This window comes from Amblyomma maculatum, chromosome 4 (genome assembly GCF_055883805.1).
Source record: "Amblyomma maculatum isolate TAMU_Amacu chromosome 4, ASM5588380v1, whole genome shotgun sequence".
NCBI lineage: Eukaryota > Metazoa > Arthropoda > Arachnida > Ixodida > Ixodidae > Amblyomma > Amblyomma maculatum.
The window spans coordinates 27,462,735-27,488,031 of NC_139347.1; the positions used below are offsets into that span (position 1 = coordinate 27,462,735).

General features: G+C 43.1%; 1 protein-coding gene across 1 annotated transcript in view; it reads right to left on the reverse strand.

Annotated features, from left to right (window-relative positions):
- Nucleotides 1–14,638: 14,638 nt before the first annotated feature.
- The window catches only part of LOC146190541 (cell adhesion molecule Dscam2-like), a 177,203-nt gene continuing 166,544 nt past the window's right edge, over nucleotides 14,639–25,297 (reverse strand). Inside the window, exons 16-25 of the mRNA XM_084600190.1 lie at nucleotides 24,678–24,809; nucleotides 23,153–23,311; nucleotides 22,316–22,386; nucleotides 21,152–21,386; nucleotides 19,086–19,175; nucleotides 18,760–18,942; nucleotides 17,613–17,906; nucleotides 16,369–16,548; nucleotides 15,594–15,850; nucleotides 14,639–14,713 (exon numbers count right to left, since the gene is read on the reverse strand). Coding sequence (XP_084456316.1) covers nucleotides 14,639–14,713; nucleotides 15,594–15,850; nucleotides 16,369–16,548; nucleotides 17,613–17,906; nucleotides 18,760–18,942; nucleotides 19,086–19,175; nucleotides 21,152–21,386; nucleotides 22,316–22,386; nucleotides 23,153–23,311; nucleotides 24,678–24,809 — 1,676 coding nt within the window. The remainder of the gene's footprint in view (nucleotides 14,714–15,593; nucleotides 15,851–16,368; nucleotides 16,549–17,612; nucleotides 17,907–18,759; nucleotides 18,943–19,085; nucleotides 19,176–21,151; nucleotides 21,387–22,315; nucleotides 22,387–23,152; nucleotides 23,312–24,677; nucleotides 24,810–25,297) is intronic.

Below are 25,297 nucleotides of genomic sequence, written 5' to 3' on the forward strand. Positions count from 1 at the left end.
AGCGATTTCAAAGATTTTTTTTTTTAAACAGAGTGACTGCAGAAATTGGGAGGTATGTTACAGAGCTATAATCTAGGTTGTTTACTTTCTGTGATTAATACTAATGACCTTCCTGTCTACACCACAACCAGAGTCAGATTTAATGCTGATTACTAACATTCACTGCGTGATCACTGGAGACAAACTTTACGACTCTGAACTTCTCCAAGTGCAATCTCAAGAGAGTTTTGCGGTACAACAGCAGAATACTACGGAACAGATTTAAAAACTGTTCTGAAATCCAGACTAGACATTTACTCCCTATCATTGCATAGAAACATTTTCCGACTCAGCCTTGCCCACAAGTTTAGCATCACACTACAATCATTACACACCATACTCCAATGATCAGGATCACAAAGTGGGGTCGAGAATATATGCCTTCACTCAGTCTTGTATACTCCATACCGCGCGAGAGTGGAACATGCATCTTCTCTCATGAAATTGCAAATGCTAAATATAACAACATATGTTGCTCTGTTCTCGTTATTCTTGTATTGTGAATTTTTACAACACATATTTTGAGCAGTTTATTTAGACGTCTACTAATACAGTGTCTGTCGAAAGTATACGGTCCGAGGATTTTTGTTCTAAGCTCAGTAGGGAGACTCGTAACGCAACTCTAACGTTCGAAATTTTGTAGATGACAAATCCCGCCCTCATTCTCCTCTAGCTTACACTCATATACCAGTATTGCCGCCAGCAGTCGCATTACAGTGCTTAGAAGCAAACCTCTCGGGCGGTATACTTTTTACAAAGACTGTACATGTATCTTCCTCTTTCATCACTCCCCTTCTTTAATGCCCTGAGCCCTGAAAGCTAAAATAAATCAAATGAAATACAAATCGCGTAACATTTAACGCTTTCTTATCAGCCGCAGTGAAATAGAAATATTTGGGTGTTTTTTTTTTTAGCAACTGATTTCAAGAGGATTTTGCCCGTGTGCCGATATTATGGCTTATCGTTTGTTAATCTCGACAAAAATGTTATTTAGAGCATTTCAGTGTGACACCAAAACTGTATCTGTTAAATGACCGAACCATCTTGTATGCGCATGCTATTTCCTTGGATCATTCAAATAAGTGAAACCTAGATAAAACTATCCACCGGCGCAAAAGCCAGCCTCTAGCAGATGATTAAAATTTCTCAGAAAGATCCTGCAATGTTTGGATTATGGGATTTAACGTCCCAAAGTGACTCAGGCTATGAAAGACGCCGTGGTGCAGGACTCCGGAAAGTTCGACCACCTGGGGTCCTTTAACGTGCACCGACATCGCACAGCACACGGGCGCCTTAATTTTTGTCTGCATCAAAAATCCTGCAATACGTTTGAAAATCTTCACTCTCCCCTTCCCCCTACCACTTCCTCTGTGGCGGCAACCGCGCGTGCTGTCATATTGCGGTGCGCACTCCTGCCGCCACCGTTCGCTGCTATGTGTACCAACCCCCTACACCCCTCTTCCTGCGTGGCGGCGACGGCGTTCTCCGGTTTCCGAAGCGCCGGCTCGGTATCAGCGGATCACGGTGCGTGCATCCCAAGCCGAAACGCAGAGCCACGCGGACTTGACTCGCTGGCGACGTCAGCGGCATCAGTCAGTCGCCGCTATCTCTTCGCGCAATATTACTATGGACCCATGTGCTGCCTCCCGTGACCTCCCGATAACTTATTTCCTCTCTTTATCTCTCCGACCACAGAGCTTCCTTCATGACAGCCAAGAACTGTTAGTGGAGTGTTTCTTGAAGGAATAAGTGTGAAAAATAAAAAAATGTTCTGTAATTGTACATACATATCTTGCTCGGAATCTTTGCCTCAATCTATCGAAAAGGTGAAACAGCTGATGGGCTGCGCTCAAATTTCGCATTACGAAGTAACGTAATCGTCAGCAATTTTTTTCTTCTTCAATTCAGTGCTGAGCCTAACACTGCGATTTTTTCTTTAGATTCAATAACGCTGTATTTTATTAAGCTTGCTTCTCCCTGTCCCGATCTTTACGTTGTAACCTAATGCGAACTGAATTTGATTTATTGCTGCAGTGGACACAAAACAAAGGAAGTTACTGCACAGAAAAATTGAAGAGCTGTGGAAGGGAACAATGTGAATAAAATAGAGGTGTCTGAGCGCCACACCTCTCTTTCTCCCCAAGCACCCTCAAGAAATCTCTGTCTTCATTTCTCCAATTTGTTCAGATCCTCCCATAGCAAGAAACCCTCTTTAGAACTCCATTTACCTCATCCTTCTTTATTTCATCTCTTTAAGTCGTCACAAAGAAGTTATTAAGGAAAGGCTTTCCTTTCTGTCTTCATCAGCGCGAGTGCACTCCGTTCATTTTCCGAAGCTCTTTGTCACTAGATATTTGTTCTCTGCAATTGCACTTCATAGTATTTAACAAGCATACCACAGATACAAGAAAAAGTTTAAGATCACTGGCAGTAAATATGGACAAGAACAAGCACATTGTGCTTCGCATATCGCACGCGCACACCTTGGAGCAGAAGCGAAAGCGTTTCCATTACGCGAGACAGCTCCAACAATAGACGGCGTAAGAACTGGCAGCGGTTTCAATCGAGTAATTTCTTTTCGCCATTGTGCGTCTGTCGTCGGGTTCATTACGTTTGTCGCGGCGCGTTCCGCTTGCTCGTCTCCACGCCCGCCGGCTCCCTTAGCGTTCTTTGGCGCCGCGTGTGGCACAGAGTGCTTTGAATAGCTGCTGTCTCGGCTGTCGCTATACGCTTCTTTGCCTCCTCCTCAAAATGTTCCTACTCACAGCGCCCGGCGGCATCCGCGCCCGAAGAGATCTTGTTCTCTATACCTCGAGTGGTTCTGTCATCACGTATATGCGAGGGCGCTCTCCGTCCAGGATCAGTGCAGGAGGGGAGGGAATGGAGACAGCGACATCAGCGATGCTTCCCTAAGCGCTCCACGAACGCGTCCTAAGCCCTAGTGTCGTCGAGCAGCGAAAGCTTGGCTAGGGCAAGCTTCATCGTCTATTGTGCAGCGTCTTTTGAACGAAAAGATGTTCTCATGGCGTAGTTTGTACGCCCTTCGGCTAGCGTGAAACAGATCTGTAAGAAGAGTAAACTTTTGAGTTTTATTGTTTGTTCTTAATGGGTTGCGCAGTGTTGTGTTGGCACTTCTTTGGTTCTGTTATTGTGCTATATTCACTACATTCTCTTGCCATATTTTTACCACTTATTGTTCCTTTTTTGTTCGAATTGGGTGATTCGTTTTTCGTGAAGCATTTGTTTGAAGGAAATTTGTGCCTAGTATTTACACATAAGGTGTATAATATCACATATTACAATCATTTTTTTATAGATACGATGCACTGCAGAGCTTATGTAATTTTTAGTGTGCTTATTAAACTACAGAGTTCAGATTTATACCCGAAGATAAGAAAATTGTGTACCGGTGTCTTGTGCGCCTGCATTCTTAAGTATTTCAATCGTCATGATAGTGGATTTCGAAAAAAATAATCAATAATAGCTCTTTTTTGGAATGTTTAATGAGATTCCCTTCATGCTACAAAGTGCGGTGCTTACTTGCGTTAAATACGGCTGCCTCGTCATTTTTCAGACATGAGCATTACTGATGTTTTTAACAGGACTATGTTTTATATTTCTCGGTACTCGTTTTGATCCCTCTTTGATGTCAAACGAAGAGCACATTCTTCCTGGCACGTTAGTTTTTAACATAACGCATATAGGTGCGTGGACTACATTTGGAACCATTCTTGTCGTACTTCGAAAGGTAAAGTTGCTGTGATGCATAGCAGTCGAGCTTCGAAGTTTTGCAACAAAAGCGAATATGCATAAAAAAGTGACTGAAGATGCTAACAGCTATCTAGTCACCGATTTCCGCGACTGCTGGCCGCACAGTCTTTGTGAAAATACATAGTGGCAGAACCCCCCTTACACAAAAATTTCCAAAAAGAAAGAGCGAGCATGGCGAAAAGTAGCTTCCCTGATCAGTGTAAGGACAAACAGGTATTGCACAAAATGTGGCTTGTGTATGAAACTGAAGGCTTTTGAAGACAGAAATACTTCACACTAGGTTGACAAAGAGACCATCAGTGCATCCAGATGACAATAGTTGCTGCCTCGGGAGTCGGTTGTTGTTAATGTTCCTTAATTGAGGCGTTTCAATTATGAAGCCGTCATTGTTCCTTTTCCTCAAACTGGTCGTCGAACCAAGGTTGCACCACAGAACAGGTTAGCAGCGGGGATGGGCGGAATTTTCAAAACGCTCCCTCTTCCCCCCTCTATTCTTTGAAAGCGACAAAAACAAATCAAACCGCAGAGAGGATGAAGCGCGAGGGCGTTGTAAGGATTTTAATTGCCCTTTACAATACATAACAAAACACGTTGCTGGGCTAGTTGGTTAAGCATGTTTTCGTAAAAAGACATTCAGCGCTACACAAAGAGCCCCGCCGTGGTGGTGCTGTGGTAAGACGTCCGAGTACTGTGCCGGAGTACCCGGGTTCTATCTCGACCGTAGCGGCGGCGTTTCGATGGAGGTGAAACGAAGAGGCGTCCGTATCCTGTGCGATGTCAGCGAATGTTAAAGATCCCCAGGTGGTCGAAATTACTCCGTAGCCCTTCACTACGGCTTCTCTTTATATCCACTTTAACTCTCATCTTCCTCCCTTCCCTTACGGCGCGGTTCAGGTGTTCAAAAAAATAAGTCTGACAAAAACTACGTCTTTCGCTTCCTGTGAACCAATTATTATATATTACACAAAGACACAGACTCACGGATACACGAACCCATGGACATGTTGATTTAAAATTCACGCCGATGATAGCTAAGGGAGTCTCTAGTATTAAGTGAATAATAAGGTGGTATCAGGGGCAACTATTTCAAAAAAGGCAAAGTTTTAGTTTACCGTGATCCGCGATCAGATACCATGGTTCGCCACCGCGCATTCCACTGGGCATGTCCACATCCCCTTGACACCGACAGATGGCGCCACATACTGGACAACGGCACCTGCCGGGTCGGGACCAATTAGCGTGTGCGCCCCGCTTAAGTGCACTACTGGGTAACGGTGGCGGATAACGGATCACGGTAAACCAAATCTCTCCTATATCTTGCCCTATTTGAGATACATGGAGCCTGTAAAGCCGATTATATATATATATATATATATATATATATATATATATATATGAAGGAAAGAAGCCAACAGTCGGCGAGGCCAAGGAAAGCGATGGGGAGCACCCTCATTTCCCTATATATATATATATATATATATATATATATATATATATATATATATATATATATATATATATATATATATATATATATATCTTGCCCCATTTGAGATATATGGAGCCTATATAGCCGATTATATATATATATATATATATATAACCGGCTTGGCAAGCTGTTTGGTTCTTTATGATGTGAGCCTAGAGAAAATTGTGCAGCTGCTTTGTTTACTGAGATCACTGTGCACGAGAGCGGGTGAAATAGCTAATAAACAAGTTTTATGATTTAGTAATACCTTTATTTTTGTGCTTATGTCTTTGCCGAAGGGATTACGCTATGCAATTTGGGCGGTATAATATGCTTGGTAACAACGGTCGCAACCATAGAGAGAAAGGGGCCTACAATTGCTACTGTCGCTATCAGTCAATAAGAAAACGTGAGAAACACGCAAAATTTTACCCTGCGTGAGGTTATCGAGAAATCACGGTGCCATGGCCTCACGATTCCACCTCCTAGCCTTGTTTTACTCCTGCGCCCTACACATTTCCTCCAAACGCCTTCGCATCTTTTACAAGTGCATTCTCTCTGATCTTCTCGGTCCACTGGGCTACAAACCCGATAAGAGAACAATGGCAGCGGAATGGTCTTTTGGTGAACAATCTTTCCTGGCTTGAACCATTATCTGCACTTAGTTGGTGCACCCCTTCCTAGGCCCCACCCCTCTTTCTCTAGTTCAATGGCTTTGGTAATGTGCCAACTTATTCTCTCAACCCGAGCAATTTCCACTTCCGCTTCTTCAAGTTTTCCCTCCGTTATCGTTGTCCTGGGCCGACTCTCCCTCTGATTCCGCAAATTTCCTTTCGTTCTTAGAGTTAGTGCAGAGGAGGAAGAGGATTGAAGTACACATTAGAACCTCTTGGCCTCATAAAGGCCATTGGCGGCGCCAGGGTTTCCGGTGGTTCAGGAAATGGCTAGAGCGATAACACTCGGCGAGGTCTTCGCTCACGGTGCAGCACGGAGGCTGCAGGAAGTTGTTGAGAGGGAGAGTGAAGACAGGAGGCGTTCAGGAAGAGAGAGAAGGCTTGATGAAAGGGCGCAGTCAAGCGCAGTGGGATGCGAAGAGGCACGAACAAAAAAATAAGAAAGAACCGCATACCCTTACTGCAACGCAAGGCACGCGGACGTGAGGGAGGATCTTTAGAAGATAGGAATATGTAAGAAGCAAATAAGAAGGACGAAATCAGGATTGCGAGCTAACCGGTAGCTTGAGGGAACAAATTAAGGAAGAAGATCACAAAACGAAAAAAAAAAAGCGTTGAAACTAATATCAGCGTTCCAAGGGTGGGTATTTGCACCACAGACTGTGTTCGAAATGACTCGCTAGAGGGTAAGCTACGAGAAAATGAGCGCACGAGCAAAATGAGATTGACGTGTGGGTGAGTGGCTTTGAGATTGGAAGTCGGAAATGAAGGGATGTCCCGCTGCGTCGCCGTTTCCAAGCTGGAAGAGACGCTTGAAAAAAATAAATAAAAAGAAGCAATAGCGCGGAAGGAAAGACGGTGCGGGTGGTTCGCAGCATGCGGCTCCCATTGCGAAACCGTGATGGACAGAGAGCTCGGGAGGGATTATGTTGAAGAGAAAAAAGAAAGAAAGGTGGACGGGAGAGGCGTCTACCTAGTAGCCCTGCTTCGAGAGCGTCATATAGCTTTAGGAAGGCGTTCAATCTAAATCTGGATGCGGAAGACGCACGCGACAGCGAAACGGATATATAAAATCCAAAGGTTGCACGTAGCCACCCATGCGCGCAAAATGTGTAAGCTTTAATCTACTGCTACCTCTCACTGGCAAGCATCATTGAGCAGCGTTATCTAATAAATATTAATTATCAGTGTCACTAGCCGTAACGTAATGAGAGTACTGCTGTCAAACATTTTCTGGGGTCAGGTATGGTCGTTTTTGAAGGTGGCCCACATAAATTTGTAAGACCACTGCATTTTTCATAGTGAATGTAGATTGAGCACCAATTTTGGTCAAATTCGGATGCAGTGAAATTTTGGTTGGGCAAACATTTGGATAAAGCTCGGATGTAGTCACTTTTTTGTGGTGGCCCACCTAAATTTCGGAGTAACCATTGAGTTCGTCATACTCAAGTTAGCCTGTATACCAATTACTACTTCTCGATTACCTCCTTGCCGACCTTATCTTGCGAACCTGTGCAAAACTTCTGGGGCAGGCGAGACGGATACTTTTCTCCGGTATATTACTGTTAATGCTTACGCATGAATACAACTGTGGGGCCGTTATCAGCTTGTTTGCTTATGCCTCTTCCGATGACAAAAGTTGGTTCGATATTTATAGAGCGTAACGTCCCAAAAAGCGATTCGGGGAAGTCGTATAGGGAGGGCTGCGGAAATTTAGACCACCTTGGATTCTTTAACATACACTGACATTGCGCATTACACTGGTGTTCTTGTTTTCGCGTAGAAAGAAAGAAAAGGTGGTTCTTGCTAATAGTGATCATGTTTCATATTGTACAACTTCTTGCGGTTATAAATGATATTTTACGTCCAGGTAGAAGGATAACGATACTTGTAAGTGTGAATTTATAGGTATGCTTTTGACTCAAATGCTGCGAGGAGCGAACTCCATTTCTTATTTTGGCAGAGGCTTTAGCGCAGACAAATCTTCTTGATTTAGGAGCGCTGTTTTTTGTGAGGGATGCATATAAGTCCACAACTGCTTAAGAAATAACCTGAAGGACACTTAATTGTATTAACGGCACGCTTGCTATATATGCATCACACAGATACGAAATATAGAAGTTATTCGAGAGAACGCAGAATTTCTCTTCACCTAATTTTTTTACGTGATATTTGGCACACAATAAGGCTGAACGTAAGGGGGGATGAATGTAATAATATACATGCTCTTTTTAGAACAAAACCGTTCGACCTAATAATTAAGAATACAAACATTCGAAGACATCGCTGGCGGCGCGTATTTTTTTTTTTAAATTTTACTCAAGTATACAAATTGCCTCACTAAAAGATAGAACGGCTCTGCGCCACAATTATAACCACAAGTTCCGCAGGGACGTGCTGAAAAATTCATTGACGTTCATTATGCTAACGTAACAGGTAGGGGTAACATTAGGAGATAGGAAGCGTGCAGAGTGGGTCAGAGAAATAACTCAAGTTACCGACATTCTAGTGGAAATTAAGAAGATGAAATGGATATGGGCAGGACATGTAGTGCGAAGAGAGGATAACCGATGGTCGCTGAGGGTAACAAACTGCATTCCAAGGGAAGGAAAGCGTAGCAGGGGGCGGCAGAAAGTTAGGTGGGCGGATGAGGTTAAGGAGTTCGCAGGGGTTAAGTGCATGCAGCTAGCACAGAACCGGGTTAAGTGGAGAAATATGGGAGAGGCCTTCGCCCTGCAGTGGGTATAGACAGGCTGATGATGATGATGATGATGCTAACGTCCGGGATTGCGGGACTAACTACAGCCGACTTTCATCAGAAGCTCCGACGAAAGTGCGGCCAAGACGTGCACAATATACTTTCGAATATACTGTAGGGAGGTCTGGTAAAGACATACTGAGCATTTGAGTTGTTTTCTGGAGACCATATGTTATACAAAGCAGGGCAGGGCGCCAATAATGGCTTCCATCTCAGGTGTAACTAGCGGACAGCGTTTGCCTAACCTGAGAGCAGCTTAAAAGGGTACAGCGAGGGGCTTATACGGTTGAAAGTTTGTGCTGCTTACGAAATTATACCCACCATTTTATGACATTTTTCGCCTGGTCGTACCACATTCGCTGCTATCAAGCGGGCGATACTTAGGGCCGAAACATACTTCAACTGTTGTGCCACGTATTGTGAGCATGCTGTGGAAACCACAAGGTTTTGATACACTGGCACAGGAGTAATAGAGGGAGCAATTTAGCGGCGTTTACGGTCGAATGGAAAGAAAAATCTACAAATATAAGGATCAAAACATCTTATCCTAATCGCGCCTCGAAGAGGAGACAAAGTGCGGCAATTACTCCTCTATCACTAGTCAATCTCACGCTAATGACACTTGAGCACATAATAACAACGTGTCTAGTAATGATATTTGCAGCGTAGAAGTTTTTTTTTTCTTCTTTTTTTTTTTTTTTTTTTACCGGCTGCAAGCTAACCTTCTCTACACGCTCGCGCCAACGTTGTTTTCGAGTGTTGCGCACTTTTTGTTCCAAAATTTAAATTCCCATTGTTTAGGAGAAAGGCCTTTCGCTCCTTTTAGGCAGAAATCACTTCTGAATCACATGATAAATGATGCTAACATTGACATATCGGATATATCACTAAAAGAGCTGCGTTTATTGTTTGTATAATGTTGTCATATGATTTCCTTGTTCTTCTTGCCTGTTTTATACTTACTTTTTTTAACGATGTTGTCATATTCGACTGTGCACTCTCTTGCCGCGCGCTTCTGTCCTACCCCATGTGCTAGGGGGTCAGGGCTTTTCAAGCTGTTCACACAGCTTTTTCCTGTCGTCCTCGCAGCATCTTTTTGTTGTGGAATAAAAAAAAAGTTTCAATTTCAAATTTCAAATGTTCTCTTAAATATATACTGTTTACCAAATTAAGTTTTATCTCAATGCTGCAGTGCCTGCTCTGACCATTACCAAACTTTTAGACTAGTACCATTTCTAGTTGGTTTTAGTTCTCGCTAGTTCATCTAAACGCACGAAATTTGTATTACCTGATTCGGTGAAAGCCTTTCTCATCGTTAGCTTCTTTTTCTGCACGAATGGCAGTATATATGTTTTGCGTTGTTTGTAAACCGTCAATCAAGCAACAAAGCAGTACTGCGCGCAGGTAAAGGCGTGGATTTGTACGCGAACAATCTGGTTCTCAGCTGCCGTATTGTAGATGAGTGTGGATGTAGTGCTGCCTGTCATGGCTTTGACCTCGTGTAGGTTTGCCGCGCTGTTCTAAAGGAGGGCCCTTTAAGTGATCTCTATGCGGTGAGACATGGTCCCAACTTTTCTCTACAGAAAAGGGTCTTCAGTTTTTCTAGAGTTTTAGAGTTACAGGCAGTTTCATACAGTTGAATAGCAATTGCCAGCGTCTGTGGAGGCGCCATCGTGTCTAAACAATTTGCTTGAAGCTATCTAAATATTTCTTTGTGCAGTATCTAGTCAGTGGTATTGGCAGAAATGGGGTTAAAACTTGAAGCCACACCGCACACACCATGCGGAGCAATGTGCGAACTAACCATACGATACTGAGGCTGCCACACTTCTTAATCACTGCAAGCGCACTACGGTCGTACAGTGCGTAATTTCAGGCACTGTTACCTACTTAAGATTCGAAAGAGATATGGAGACATTAAGTCAGCAGAATGATGAAAGTTCTACTAAGTTATTCATCATCTGCTTGATTTTTCACAGCGCGGTAAAAGCACAAAGCTTTTGCCGAGCCCGCCAACTGAAAGTATCGTTTTACGTCAGTAAATCTGTGTCATCCTTAGCAGCATAGGCCTTCCATGGTGCTTAGCTAAAAGGGATTAACGGTTGTCCTCATGTAATAGAGATGACTTTGAAAGAGCGCTTACAATCGATAGCAAACTCCACGTGTGCATACATCATCACTGATGATGCATGCCGAGCAAGTGTGGCTGAGAAAAAAGATAATAGATCTCTGTTTAAACGCATATCCCATCAAACACCTTCTACTCCGTGGCATTTGCTCCCGAAAACTAGGGATTAATAGACGGCTGTACATCACCACTTGGGATGCAGACGGCAGCTTCTTTCAGTAAAACCACTTTCCAAAATCCACGATGCGGCATACTTCTGGCACCCTGCACGTGCGGCGCGCCACAACTTCCGAAACGGCCTGAGTAAAGGATTCACAGAAAACCTCAATGTAAAGAAGATTATAACGAGCTTTATTGTAAGGCGAGCTCGTTTGCTAGGGCTAGGTCAAGGTAGGCGTTGGCTCGAACAGCTGTTGCTCGCGTCTCGTGCCGGTGCGCTGGCTCCAGGTCATCATCTTATTTACATCAGTGAAATCGAGTTTACCCCTCTCCAAGGCAAAAGGCAGATGGCACTTCCGTGATCTCGGTCCATTGCCAAAGTCCACAGGCGGCGTTCAATAAGGCGGCTGCCGATAAGCTCTCACAGCCGCACAGCCACAGCAACCATGTTGTGTCATTACAGGAAGAGTTCTTCCCAGGGGGCGGCGCAGAAGCAGTTAAAAGCTTGCCTCTCAGTCCTCAAACAAATCTCAAATGCTCGGTCAACGAAGCCTCTCTTAACCGTTCTGCAGCACCAGGCGAAAAGAAAAAAACACAGACGCAATATTGACATTCACTTCGATAATGTGACAGAATTGGGCAATTTAGGTAAGTTGCATCACATCAACGATAATTACAGTTGCTGATTCAAATTTCCTGAGTTTCGGCACCTACTGCATACTTGCGAGATTGCGCTTTCAAGTAGCCACACGTTCGAATTCCAGCTTGCACGTGTGAGAGCTTGCGTACTTTTGCTTTGGGACTGACATGCACAAAGACGTAAGTTGATGAAGACGGCGACACCTTGCACAAGAAAATGGAAATTTAACATGCGTGGTGGTGCTGTTTAGCTGCGTAGTACGCTTTGTAGCAAACGTAAACGGCTGTGGCATAGTTTCCTTATGAAGCCACCTCCTAAGTTGCTGTTTGCTTCGTCCCGGGTAAGAATCGGTTTCGCGGCCGCAAAGTATTATGTTTCTTTAACAATGTGTTCATCTTGTTGTGCATAATGTCACAGCGTGATACCGACTGATTTTGTTGGGTACCTCACTGTTGTAGTGCCTTTTTTTTTTTTTTTTTTGCCACAGAACACCTTTAAACCTTACGCGATGCTCCATACGCTACAAAAAAAAAAAAAAAAATGTAAGACTACTTTCAGGAAAGAGGAGGCGTATATGCAGAGTAGTTTTTCTTTACTTCGACAAGATAAAGTGAGCTTCATAAAACAACATATGAAACAAACAAGGTTTTACGTATATTACATATGGACCTCTTAAAAACATAATCAGTATTAATAATCTGATACCATGCGGAAATCTTTTCCACTGCGGTGTCTACCATTCGATAATTGCAATCAAACAGTTTTGGCTGCGGACAGCATGTAAGTTTCACGCATTTGCCGACTGTACAAAGTAGTCGATTACAACAAACATCTAAGAAGAGTTTTTTCCGGCTTATCAGAATTTTGAGCGACGTTATAGAAGAAACGGCGCACTGGCATCCAACTCTGTCGGATCTTCAAGTTGTGTTGATCCAGCAACAATTAAGGCCTCCGACAGCTGGCTTTCTGCACTAACGTACGTCGCTCAGTGTCCGCCGTATCACAATATAGTCTCCACGTATAGAACATCATAAACGGTTCGGGACTGAAGCCCCCACACACTACTCACATTGTGAAAATGCACAGTCAAACGTGAGCGCATATGTGACGTTCCGTCGGCGTTCAGTTCCTTTGTCCAACGCTGCGGTAGTTTGGTGAGGACTGTAGGAGAGGGATGTTCCTTTTAAACGTTGATTTTAACACTCCTGACACCTGTTTCGTGGATGACATCACAGGTCACGCACAGATATCCAACTTCCACGCGCGCACATACACACACACTCGCACACACACAATCACGTATTGAAGCTCCACCAGGTGACAAGGTGTTCGACGCCTTGAGGCAAATTCTTCGCTCTCTTTTTTTGCGGGGTGACGTGGAGTAAGAACGTGGGTTTCGCTTCCGGCATATCCGAACACACATGACATGGAGCGGCACTTCCACGTCAAATTGGTTACTATTAGCACCGAAAACCCTGAAAAGAAAGCGAAATACATTTCTATCAGACCAAACACGAGTGGTGTAGCAGGCAAAGCGTATCTGCCTGCGTCGCGCGATTCACTACGAACACAAGCAGTGGGCCGTTATCGAGAGAAAAACTTGGCATCATATTGCGGTAAAAACCGCCAAGAAACTTTAGCGCAATTCTTTAGGAGCATGATGCTATCTATTATAAAGCGGTCACAAATGTGGCATATCGTACATAAATATGCATAAAATTTAATACGTTAAGGTTTCAAGAAAGCGGAAACTAAAAGAGTATTCGCGGCTAAGAATATGTGCCAGCGTTCTCCTAAAAAAATTATGAGATGAATTGGACCTTGGTTTGCGTACACAGTTCTGAATTCCATTAATGTCTGGAGAAGAACGATATCTAAATTGTAGACGGAAGTGTCAGCTGTAAACATTTATTTCTTGTAATTTGGGAGGTCTCAACGTCTTGATTAATGACCCAGATAAACAAGAGACAGGAGTAACACGCAAGAAAATATAAGGAACCGTTTACATTGTAAGGGGGCCAAAGTAAAGGCACATCGTTGCACAGAAAAGAACTACAACACCCTTAAAATTAGCTTTCACACAAACTGAAAATGCCTCTTGAATGAGCTCGTGGTAAGCCACCATCTGTTGACATAAAAAGTATGACATTGATAGACAGATAGTTTTCTTGCAGGCAGTTTTCTTACACAATAAAATTCAAGCCGTAAACTTTCTATTCTCACGTGCACAATGACTGCATGCTGAAGACCTTCGATTGCTCAATCGTTCACATGATTAAGACGATATAAAATTAACGCAAGACATTAACCCTAACAAAAACTGAAATGCTGCTTCAACTATAAGTGGCAATATATTCGTCCAGGGTCAGTTTAACAAAATCGGAAGAGAAAATATTTATAACCCGCCTCCTATTAGGTAAAGTGCGCGCGAAAGAAATATTCATGGGGAATTTGAGTACATAACTCTTCATCAAAACCTGACCTATCCTGAGCATGTTGGAGTGCGCTAAAACATTTCTATTCAGTTTTCATCATCATAATTAAAAAGCAATGCCAGAATAAAGCGAGGTGCTGTTGTATTTAAGGAATATGCGTAAGTTTTAAACAGTATTTTTCTGCTCTTCAGCTCTTGAATGGACGGTTTGAGAAGCGAACACTTGATTGCATTTAAACATTTGTCATCCTTTCAATGTATAAATATAAATAAGGTCAATTACAAGCGCTACCACTGCCAAAACTAGCCTCATTCTAAGTAACGGATTGCCCAAATTGACGACAAAGCAAACGCATTCTGGACTAACGACGATGCAGTGACCTTGAATACGCCAAGCAACATTGCACAGAACTAGGCAAAGAAAGAGGGCAGTCGGCAAGGAGCAGGAGTGCCATTATTGCGTGAGCTGTGCGTGAAGTGGGTGCTTTGCATGGGCGTGTAGTGAAGGCATTAATATTGCTGTTTTCAAGCTTGCTGTATACCTTTTTGAGCACTTTGTTGTTTTAGTTAGAGTCGAGACTCTTTGTCGAGACTAGATACGGGTAATGACTCCAGCCGGATGAAGTGTCGGTGAACGGCGTACTGAAATCCAAACGGAAACTGTGTCAAGTGCCTGTACATGTGATGGCGACAAAAAGGGGGCATATTGGAAAAGCATGTCGTAAAAAGGCATCATTTCAGCTTTTGTGGCAGACTTAAGGGAAAGCCTATTTCTACAGAGAAACACTCATGTTGCTAAACGGTGTCTACCTTTCAGGCACTCCTTGAACCAAATGCTGCCTGTGCCCATCTCCCGCAACCTGAGTAGGCCCACAATCTAACAGAGAAACAGCATGCTTTCTAGTTCTACGAAACGAATTCAAGCAAAATACACGTCCAACAAACTTCCTCACCTCAGGTCCCCAGATTTCCTTGACAAAAGTGCCAGTCTGCAATGATTTTGAACTTTGCGAAAGGGTTTCCTCTAATACGTTTTCACTTAATGGCGCCTTTCAAAAGAATGCCTTCATTCCATTTTATTTTTTATTATGCAAAGACAATGATCATTACTTGCATATTAATGCATGCCCAATGCTGAGAATGTATAAAAGGCCCGTGGGGCCTGCTTCTATATATATATATATAGTTTTTTTCATAATAAAAGTAAAAATAACATGCTAAAAAGAAGCAAAACGTGCGTTTCCTTGTTTATATCATAGCTTTGGTCATCTGTATTAACACTATACTGTCATGCAGTTAACATCGATGTCTCGGCTGTAGTATATTCTAGAGCCGAGGCACCGCACCCAGTATTCATCAAACAACACAATCCACCTTCGGTGATATAATAACACTGTATATAAATTTACTGCCCAGTCGCTCGAATACTTTCAGTCAGTCCCTGCTCGAAAAGTCTGTACACGTGAACATAAATTCGTCTTGTTAAATTACGGCTCTTCTGAGTGGATAGCCAGGTGCTCACCGGCGGCAAAGGCATGTCGTAAAACTCTTCGACGATTTCAGCTCTAGCGTGGGACCGCCTTCCGAGCGTCCCCTCCGCCGCGTGCTGCCTGAGCCGTCCCGACGACGTGCCGTATGGGCAGGGAGCGTACAGTTGTTGCTGTTGAGGGTGAGACAAGTCCCCGTTCCGAGCAGGTGTCGGTAGTGGCTCCTTCTGCTTGTCCCAGGTGGCAAGGGCCACTTCCTCACACTTGGACGCAGGCTTAAGGCGCGGCTCCGCTAGGTATAGGAGAGAGGAAAAAAGAAAACAAAATGCTCCTTTTTTAACACCGCACAATGTTTCCGAGAACTAAGCAGTTGGATAAATCCTCACTGATCGTGTGCGCATGTTATGGTTATCCATTCTTTGTCCAGTCAGTTTGCACATTTTCTCCTTTGTTGAAGAAAGCACAAAGTGGTAAACCTTCTTATTAATAATTCCAAACCTTTCCCATAACGCGGCTCTTCAGCCACTGTTCCTTACGCGTGTAAATAATATCTTATACTGTGTTTTTAAATATTTACACTGGCAACACGTAAGCGGCAAAAAGAAAAAAAAAAGCAGAAGGTTTCTGCTTCTCCCTTGACGTGGCGGGCTTGCTTAGCCTATAAGACAGCTGAAAGAACAGTTGGCCTTGGTGACCCTGGCCCAGGAACTTCTTCACGCTCAATACTGCGTTTCATTAAAGGTATTCCTCCTCCTGCTCTTTGCTTGATTCAGTATGAAGAGAAACATAGTGGCAATGCAAAAGGCACACCATATATTTCGGAGGCCGCAGCTTCGGCGCGTTCCCTTCTTCTACGGCGTCCCAGCTCTACGCACGCGGCCACCACAATCACGATGAGCACCACCACGGAACAAACGATGGAGGTGACCACAGCCAGCTTCCGATGCATCTCCTGCTGGGACACCGCCCCGGTCGACGTCTCCGACATTCCTGGAATAACAAAAAAACGAAAGTGACGACAGAAGTTTTTTTTTTTGTTTTTTTTTTGTTTTTTGTAAGCTATGAATGCATGGTCCTCAAAGTAAGGCATACGCTACACTTAGTGCAGCCTAGCCAAGACAAAAATGGCATGCAAAAATATTTACGATCCCGTGAATATTACCGTCTCCTCATTGTTTTTGGCCAGGGAAACAAGAGGCACCGTTTCGCACGGTGTAGTATCTAATGACCTGCGTCGTCGCATCAGCGGTGATGTGGGACAGGAATTTTCATGCCGGAAATTTAATTTCGACGGTCAAGATGTAGCAGTGTACCTGCATATTCTGCCTTTTTAAATATAAAATGGGTGCTCGTCAATAAATCTTTAATCTCACCTAAGCAAGCCACGTTAGACAAGTGCAGATGAAAATGTTTGATACGAGAAGGCGCCCTGCAAGCAGAGTGAAATACCCGCCTTCTTTTAAAAAAAAGCATTTAGTTCTAATTCATAGACCAGAAATTAAGATGCACATTAAGCTCAAGGAGTGTGGGTATTTAGGTTGGTTAGGTTATGTTTTTAGGAATTTAAAAAAAAGTAAAAAAAAAACAAAACAAAACAAGGGAGATGCAAGAAAGCGCCTTTGTGTGTTGTGCACATTGCATTGTCCTAATGTCTTGAGCCATTTTTTTTTTAACTTTTGCCTAACTCTTTTCGGCGTAGCCGAATAAGCGACTCACAATTCCCAGTGAATGCAATCGACGATGTATATATATTGACGGCAGGCTTCGCGATCCAGGCATCAGGACGCCACATTTGTTGACGAGTTTTAAATCAGATAATTTGCGAAAGTTTACTACTCTCTTTCATGGCACCTTGAAATGACATTCCTGGGCCAGGAACCAGGTTCGGCTGTCAAAGGGCAAATATATCAGCCTTCAACGACGCATCGCGGCTAAGGGTTTCCTAGTTAAAGACGAAAAGCTCTACGTGCGCTACTCCGGGCCCATCACAGAAGACATTTTTAAAGGGATGTGCAAGCCTCTTTTGATCATAATGTTTGCGATTGGACACGCACCTTTGCTGGCAGCGGGAGCCACGTGTACGTCATAGAGGCGTTCGGTGTAGCCGGCCGAATTCGCGGCACCTAAGAGAAGCTTGTAACGTCGTCCTCGCTCAAGGTTATTGAGCGCTACGACGTTCCCTTTGGTGCCTTCTTTGGACACGACAGTCCACTCGACATCGTCAAGGGCCCGGTACTTGACCACATAGTGACCTATGGGACAGCCTCCGTCGCCGAATGCCTCGAGGTCCAGCGGGACGTTTTCGCTGTCCACGAGTAGCGGCTGCTGGTGGGAAGGGGCCACGGGCACTGCACAATGCATCATGATGGTCGCAACAATTACTCTCGTTTACCGTGTGCTCAGTTTACGTTAACTGTGCCTGGTTTAGCTTTCAAGCCAACTTCCACATTTCGTAGCTAATGTTCTTGGTATTTTCCTAGTGCTGAGGTCTTGAACGTCTGATCTGGTCCTTGTCTGAAGTAACCAGGACATGGGGTATTTTTCTCAACCGTAAATTAGAACCAATATGGAAGCCGTGAAGACCAAACGGTTTAAATTTTAATGGCTGTTATAATCTGTTTGCCACCTAGCTAAGAAACAGCCCCTGCTTCATGGATATATGAGCAAATTTTCCCTGGACCCGAACTTAAACATTCCCAATGACACTTAGAAGAATGTAAACCTAGTTTTTATACGGCAGTGCAGATTGCAGTCTCACGTAAAGACACAATGGACATATCATGATATGTGAACATTATCGTTGCTGTACTTCGAAGCATCTGCTGCCGACACCTAGGTCCTCCCTGATTAATAGAATAAAAGCTAGGGTTAGCTGTTAAAATTATTCTTGTTGAATTGGTGCTGGCTAAAGACTGAATTAAGGTATCCGTGTAGGCATGAAACATTTTACAGGGTTGCTAAGGTCCATGTATGGTGAACTGGGTGCTCTAAAGCAATCATTGGGAAAATGCTACGAGTTTCACGCAAGAGAATACAATTGTAATTGTTCCGCTAAATCTAGTTCAGCATGCGGCCGGCATTTTTTATTTCCAAGAAAGACGGCCTCCGGACTTTCTAAAGACCCAAGGAGATTTCTAGTAAATACCCTCTAAGTGGGCATTTATTTTAAAATAATGGCTACCATTTCGAACCGACACTTACCAGAACCTTTGGTGTGAGCACTGATGATAGACGTCATTCTGGGCCTCGACTCCCCAACTGCCTCGACGTATATTTCGTACCGTGTCCCACAGCGCAAGTTGCTGAACGTGTAAGCGCTCGTGCTTCCGGGAACCTTGTATGTTTCCCAGTCGCTGACGTTTGGCCTCAGGTAAAGTTTGTAGCCTGCAAATACGCGCAGGGTAAAGAACTGCCGTAGCATTGTGACTACAAGAACTTAAACCCTGTTCACTCTTGTAAAGGATTCATGTGTTATATGCATCAACATCCTGTTCCCTTTTCATATTAAAAATAAGCCTGTTGCTCACCGTGTCGTGACCCGATGACATCATGCCAAATGATCCGTATTTCTGTTGAAGATGTGTAGTTGACCGCCACACGGAAGAGGGAAGCCAAATCTGCGTCAGATAACCACCGGGCATATAAGAAAAGACCCGAACGTCTGACTTTTATAATCAAATTTCTCCTGCTGGACGTCAGCTGATCATCCTCTGCTTCAGCACATTCATTATAAAACTGTATAGGACAAGTCTAAAGGGGACCTACAGTTGGAGAAAAACGAACCCTTGCTTTCTACGCTCCCCCAATTGGCTACCTTACTTATATCGAAGCATCAGCGTTGAAACGTTTTCCTGTACATTAGGCCTTATCCGGTTTAGAGAATGAAGCGACGTTGACCTTTCTGACAAAGAGCTTAATTTACCATAGAAATCGCACAAATGTTCCTAGAAAAAAATACTGAATTAACAGCGAGGACGCGAATGTGCCAATATTAACTAAAATGGATTCTTGATAGAAAATTACCTTGGAATAAAGAGCCTTTGCAATGTTTAACGTTCATCACAAAAGTTTCTGTGGTCTGCAGCGTATACGTATAGGAGGGTACTACACGGCGTGCAATTTCCAGCACCAAGAAAAGGATACTTCTCTTTCTAAAAATGCAGCTCTACTCTCTTACAACGTTTTATGCTTATGCAGCCAAAGCTACGAGGGTGGAGCTTTGGTAAGTGCAATTACTTCAAGTAGTTCTGGTATTTAACAGTACGTTGTATTTGGCAAGTTGGAAATAATTCATATTGTAGAATCGCGCAAAACAGACAAAAACAGAGGAAAGATTGTCTTCTTCTCTTGCGTCTCTCCTTTGTCTTTTTTTTTTTTCGCTATTTCACAATATGAGTAGTCCTGGGATCTCTCGCCTCAACTGCGCTTTTGGTTTTAGTACCGCCTTCACTTAAAATAATGTTTTTCGAGGCTCTAACGACGCAGAAGTGTGTTTCTTTACACCATAAAAAGTCTAACCAAACGAAAATTCAGAGTTAATGAATATCCCACGCTACGTGCATTGTCAACATAAGCGCATTGCGAAAACAAACAGGCACCGACGGGTAGACGTAGAATTCATTCATAATCCGACGTAGAAGAACCAGCAGACGTACGCTTCGCGATATTGCCGGTGGATGGCGCAGCCTCTCTATTTGCAAATGTAGTGTACTACTATTAAAATGTACTATACTAAAGTTCCACTGGCTTACATTCTAGTATAATCTTGACGTAATAATAATGCAAATATGTTTGCGCTGATAAAATATTCTACAGCGCTATCTGGGTAATTCCTGAAGGGACTATATTCTGCGGCGTAGTCAGCTGATGCGTTTCGCCTAACGTTAGATGCGTAACGACAAAAGGTAGCCCGGGATTATATAAAAGCGTGACATTGTTCAGCGCTCTAGGTTTATTTAACTACTTGAATCCACGAAAAGTTTTAATGAGGTATTATCTAAGAAGTCATGCTAGTAGCTAAAGTATGACCGTTAGAGCGGACACTTAAGCCCCGCCTTTAATGTTGTCATGCGAAAGAGTTAATAGCTCCAGTTTGCGGGCTTTCCTTTCGGATCCTTGTTCAGGCTCATGGAATTTCGACTCACCAAATTATTAATCTCATAGTTGGTTTCGCTATTATCTCTCACGCGCATTTTAGCATACAGTCGTATGTGGAAGGCCACTGACATAAAATGCGTTTAACCAAGTTGTACAAACAAGTCTGTGAGGCCTAGAGTAGCGTGTCTGATTCAGAATGCAAGCGTCCTTGAAAACTTGATTCTGATCTCATCCTCCCATTAAGGATATGGCTGACTTAGTAGCTAATTTAGATCGGCTATTTCATTTGGTCGCGTGACTTCAGACAACCCTGCGTCCTATCAGCACTAGGCCATGCCTACTGCCAACTACCACGTGTCAGAGGCAAGCCGAGCGTTTTTCGTGGACAACTGGGACGCTAATTACGATGACACAAGATTTTGTGAGAACTGGACGTTTAACGCTACCGTGTTACTATCTGATACACAACAGTAAAGAATAACAGTGTAAGGCTTACCAGATGTCGGTGTCTCTCCGATCATCTCATCCGACGTGGGTCCGGGCCCCTTTCCATTGTACGCCTGTACGACGACCGTGTATTTTGTGCCAGGACGGAGATCCTTTATGTCGCACTCCTGACTCTTCCCTGGACGAGACTCGACCGTCTTGTACACGAATGACTCGGAGCGACCTTCAGCTTCTGCTTTATAGCCCACATAGTAGCCTGCTATCTTGCTTTCACCTGGTTGCACCTGTGGTTAGGACGAGTTGCAGCGTCGTATAAGTGCATTTTTTCTGACACGCGATCTCACAACTTCCAATTGGGTCGACAAGGTTTTGATTTATAGTTTTCCTTAAAACTTGTGTACTTAAACCGTGAAACAATAAAATCCTATCTACAACCTTTCTCAAACAAGCAGACCATCAGATTTGCGGCATTAGCACGCAGTGTGGCTCGTGCCATATGCGGATAATTTGAATTTAAAAAAAAAAAAAAAGCATTCCTTCGACAATAAGAAATCGACGTTAAGGACTTCCATCCTGAAGGACACTGTACACAAGTTAAAGGCAAGCTTCATAAATTATAGTTTTCTGACAAACGTTTTATGTACTCATTTTATAGTACGCTGTCATAAATGTGATTAGCAATCAACGCTTCAACACTGCTGTGTAGGACCCAGCCGGATACTGACATAATGATTTTATATTTCTACAGAAAACACTAGCATTTCTGGATTTCGCGTTCCTCGGAATAATTCCGCTGCTGTGAAGAATGTATCCAGCGATATTATGCTCCGCAAGTGAATGCCATAGAAACTGGCTGTGAGGAGTAAGTGCATGATATCATCCTCTGTTTTGTGTATTCTACGTTTAACCTTATATCTGCTGGTTCTACGTTTTCGCGATCTGGCTATTATACACGTAATTCAATGTAATATTATAGCACGCATTGCCACATGCGCAAAATCACGTGCGCGCACGTGCACGATAGTCTGCATAAAGAATACAAAAACGCAAATATATGCATGTGGGTAAAACTTAGAAAGCACGAAAAAAAAAAAAGCTTCGAGCCCATTTTGTACTTATTACTCGCACAGGGGCGTAGGGATTGAGAGTTGAGTTGTCAGTGTATTACACTGGTACTACCTGGCTGGAGTTCGCACTCACAATGAGCACTCACCTTCCATGCTACGCGAAGACTGGAGGAGTTGAGTGGAATGACCTTGAGGTCAACAGGCTTCGTTGAAGGAGCTTAAAACAGAAACATGAAAAAAAAAATCTTAAGAGGACGACAGATTTGCCCTTGCCCGTTCACGATCTAAATTAAAGGCGACTACAGCCTAACGGCCGCTTACTACCACGCTGGTGGAACATAGATAAAAAGGAAGAGCGTAAATCCATCACACCCTTATCCAATACGAATGTCATTGAAATGAACTCACGGGGCGGAGCTGCCGAACAATAACTAATTTTCTGGGATACACTTTACTTTCCTGTCTCTTGAACGGTGTGTTAAAATTTTTTCTCAGAATACAGTTTCATGAAAAAAAGGAGCGTTTAATCACCCTTTAGTGTATTTCAACAAAAAGATGAACTATTATTTAGCCATATCCTGCAAAATGAAGATAGCTTAGTACCACTGACGTCCTTACGCAATCTCCGCAAATTTTGAGGATTTAAGCAAAGAAAAATAAATGTTGCTTTCTACTTGAAAGATACGATCTAGAAGCAGGTAATAACGCACTAAGAAAACGAGAACCGTACGTTGATTTTACTTTGCAAGCTTTTGTAGCAATGCATATCTGTTCGGCAAATCGTCAATCTTCATTTTTGTTTACAGGAAAGCTTTAAGTTGGCATTTTGTTGACCTCAGACAAAAACAAAAAGGTAGAGGTGACGCGGAAACCAAGCCCTGGACTCCTTCTAAAATAAAACCATGCGCCCTTGGTACCTCCTACAACTTTTCTTTCGTTATTTCATGCTGTGAAAAATCAGGTTGCTCCGCCTGCCTCCTTACCTTCTGTGTCGGTGGTGAAGAATAGGGGTTCGCTGGGACTTCCCGTTCCGATGCCATTTACGGCGACCACTTCAACCTTGTACGCCGAATTTGGGCTAAGGCTGTCGAGTGTCATTTCCAGCTGTGTTCCCGGAATCGGTATCACCCGCGATGTGCCATCTTTGTCGAGAGAAACAAATAACATTAGGAGTGGCCAGAGAGAAAAAAAAAAAAAAAAACAGCTATTTTGAACCAGTACAAAACAAACCTGGTAGTTAGCGCCTTTTCCCAAATTAGTATTTTTTGCACTCGTACACTAGCAAGGGGAGAGGCGTGTAAAAAGTTTGTGCTACCTGCCTTAAAAAGGAAATACGAGGGTACAGGTGGCCACTTGACAATATTTGCTACAATAACCATAGCGCGCAGTGAGCTTTTCCTTTATACCTAACTGAGGCTCCGCACAAGCAAATGACCATATAAAACAAACCTAATATAGAAAAAAATATAGTGCATATAAAGAGCGTCAAGAAATTTACCAATTCAGAAACCGAAAACCCGCAACACAGAGCCCCAAAACCAGGTAAACACCTTTAAATTCCATATTTGTATCAAAAACTAATTTTTTCAGATTCAAATTTTTTATATGGCCTGTAAACAATCTACTCCTTATTCTACATATATGAGAAAACACTTTTTGTTTCTTTTGACTAGAACTTTAGACAACGAACAATTTCATTCTCGGACTTATCTCACCTCCCATGTGCGGGTTTATGTTGCAAAACGGCGCCCTTCTTTCCCGACTACAAGATGTTGCTTGCAAGCACTTTCACTCGCAAAAAGGCGTCACCACCTCCAACTGGGTTGCTGAACACTGTTCAGGCGATTTTATGCTCGTACGGCTGGCTCTAGACAGGATTACAGCACTGCTGTCAACTGCTGCATGATTCAAATTGAGCCGAGTGTTTGCATTATATTTACGAAAAGTTCGTAGTTTCTGCCTTCTCAGTCTATCTTCAGAGTGACGCTGTCTTGTAAAAATAATACAATTTATCACAAATTGCATTCTTTTAAACAGAAATCGTCGCACCATGAAAACTGCACACAAAGAGCAGAATCCGAAAACCGCTTATTAGCTCACCTCCTACCATACATCGTTTTTGGCCCCTAAGCAGCGTAAAAACCCTCTAAATTTAGCGGGAAAATTCCTAACCTTAACACATTTCTACGCAACTATAACGCGGACACAAATATGCGCTCGCAATGTGCAGCGGAAGCAACCGGAGATTTTTGCGTTCCCGATAGTAATAAGTTACAGGCCACTAACTTATTCCTTAATGAACCTAAACAAATCTTAACCTTGTTGGTAAAAGTTTTGTCTAAATATATTCCTGCGGAAAACGAGGAACTCGTATTGACATCATAGCTCCATGTCCGCTTCGCATTACCTTATTCGCATCAAAATCTGTATGCCTCTCCTGCTTTGCATGACCCTGATATCCTAATGCGAAAGAGATGTCGTATAAAGATATCCGCAGTTCATACGCACCTCTTGATGAGTGAATCTTGAGATCATACTGCGTTATTGGTGAGTTCCCATCAAAGGGCACACTCCAGCGAATCGAAGCGGAGCGACTTGCAAGATGGCTCACATGTACATTGGCAGGTGGAGCAGGCGGTTCTGTAATGTGCATGGCAGCTTAGGACACTAAAAAAGCGAACTCTTTATACATTATGGACTTCAAGACGTAACGTTTGACTAAAAAGGAGCATATTTACATTGCTCAAAAGGGGTCTTTAAGGAAGTACGAAATTAAATGAACATCGGTCTTTGAACCATTGAAGGTAGAAATCTGTAACAAAATGTCGTAGTACCCACAGAGGATAGTATCGTACATTGCTGAAAGCTATCTTTTACTTGCGTGTCTGGCTACAATATATATTTGCTCTTTGTCAAAGAACGCTAAAAATGTAAGCAAGCAAATAAGCGTGAAATCCCAATAAATGTTTCAAAACCACAGGAGCTGAATCACGGTCAAAACCTCGGAACGCCATAATCCGACATGGTTTTGAAATGTTTTAGAATATCGTATTCTTATCTGTAAGTAATCAAAACATAACTCTTTGACGCTTTCATTTCTGTCAAGGAACCGTGAGAAAAAAAAAAGG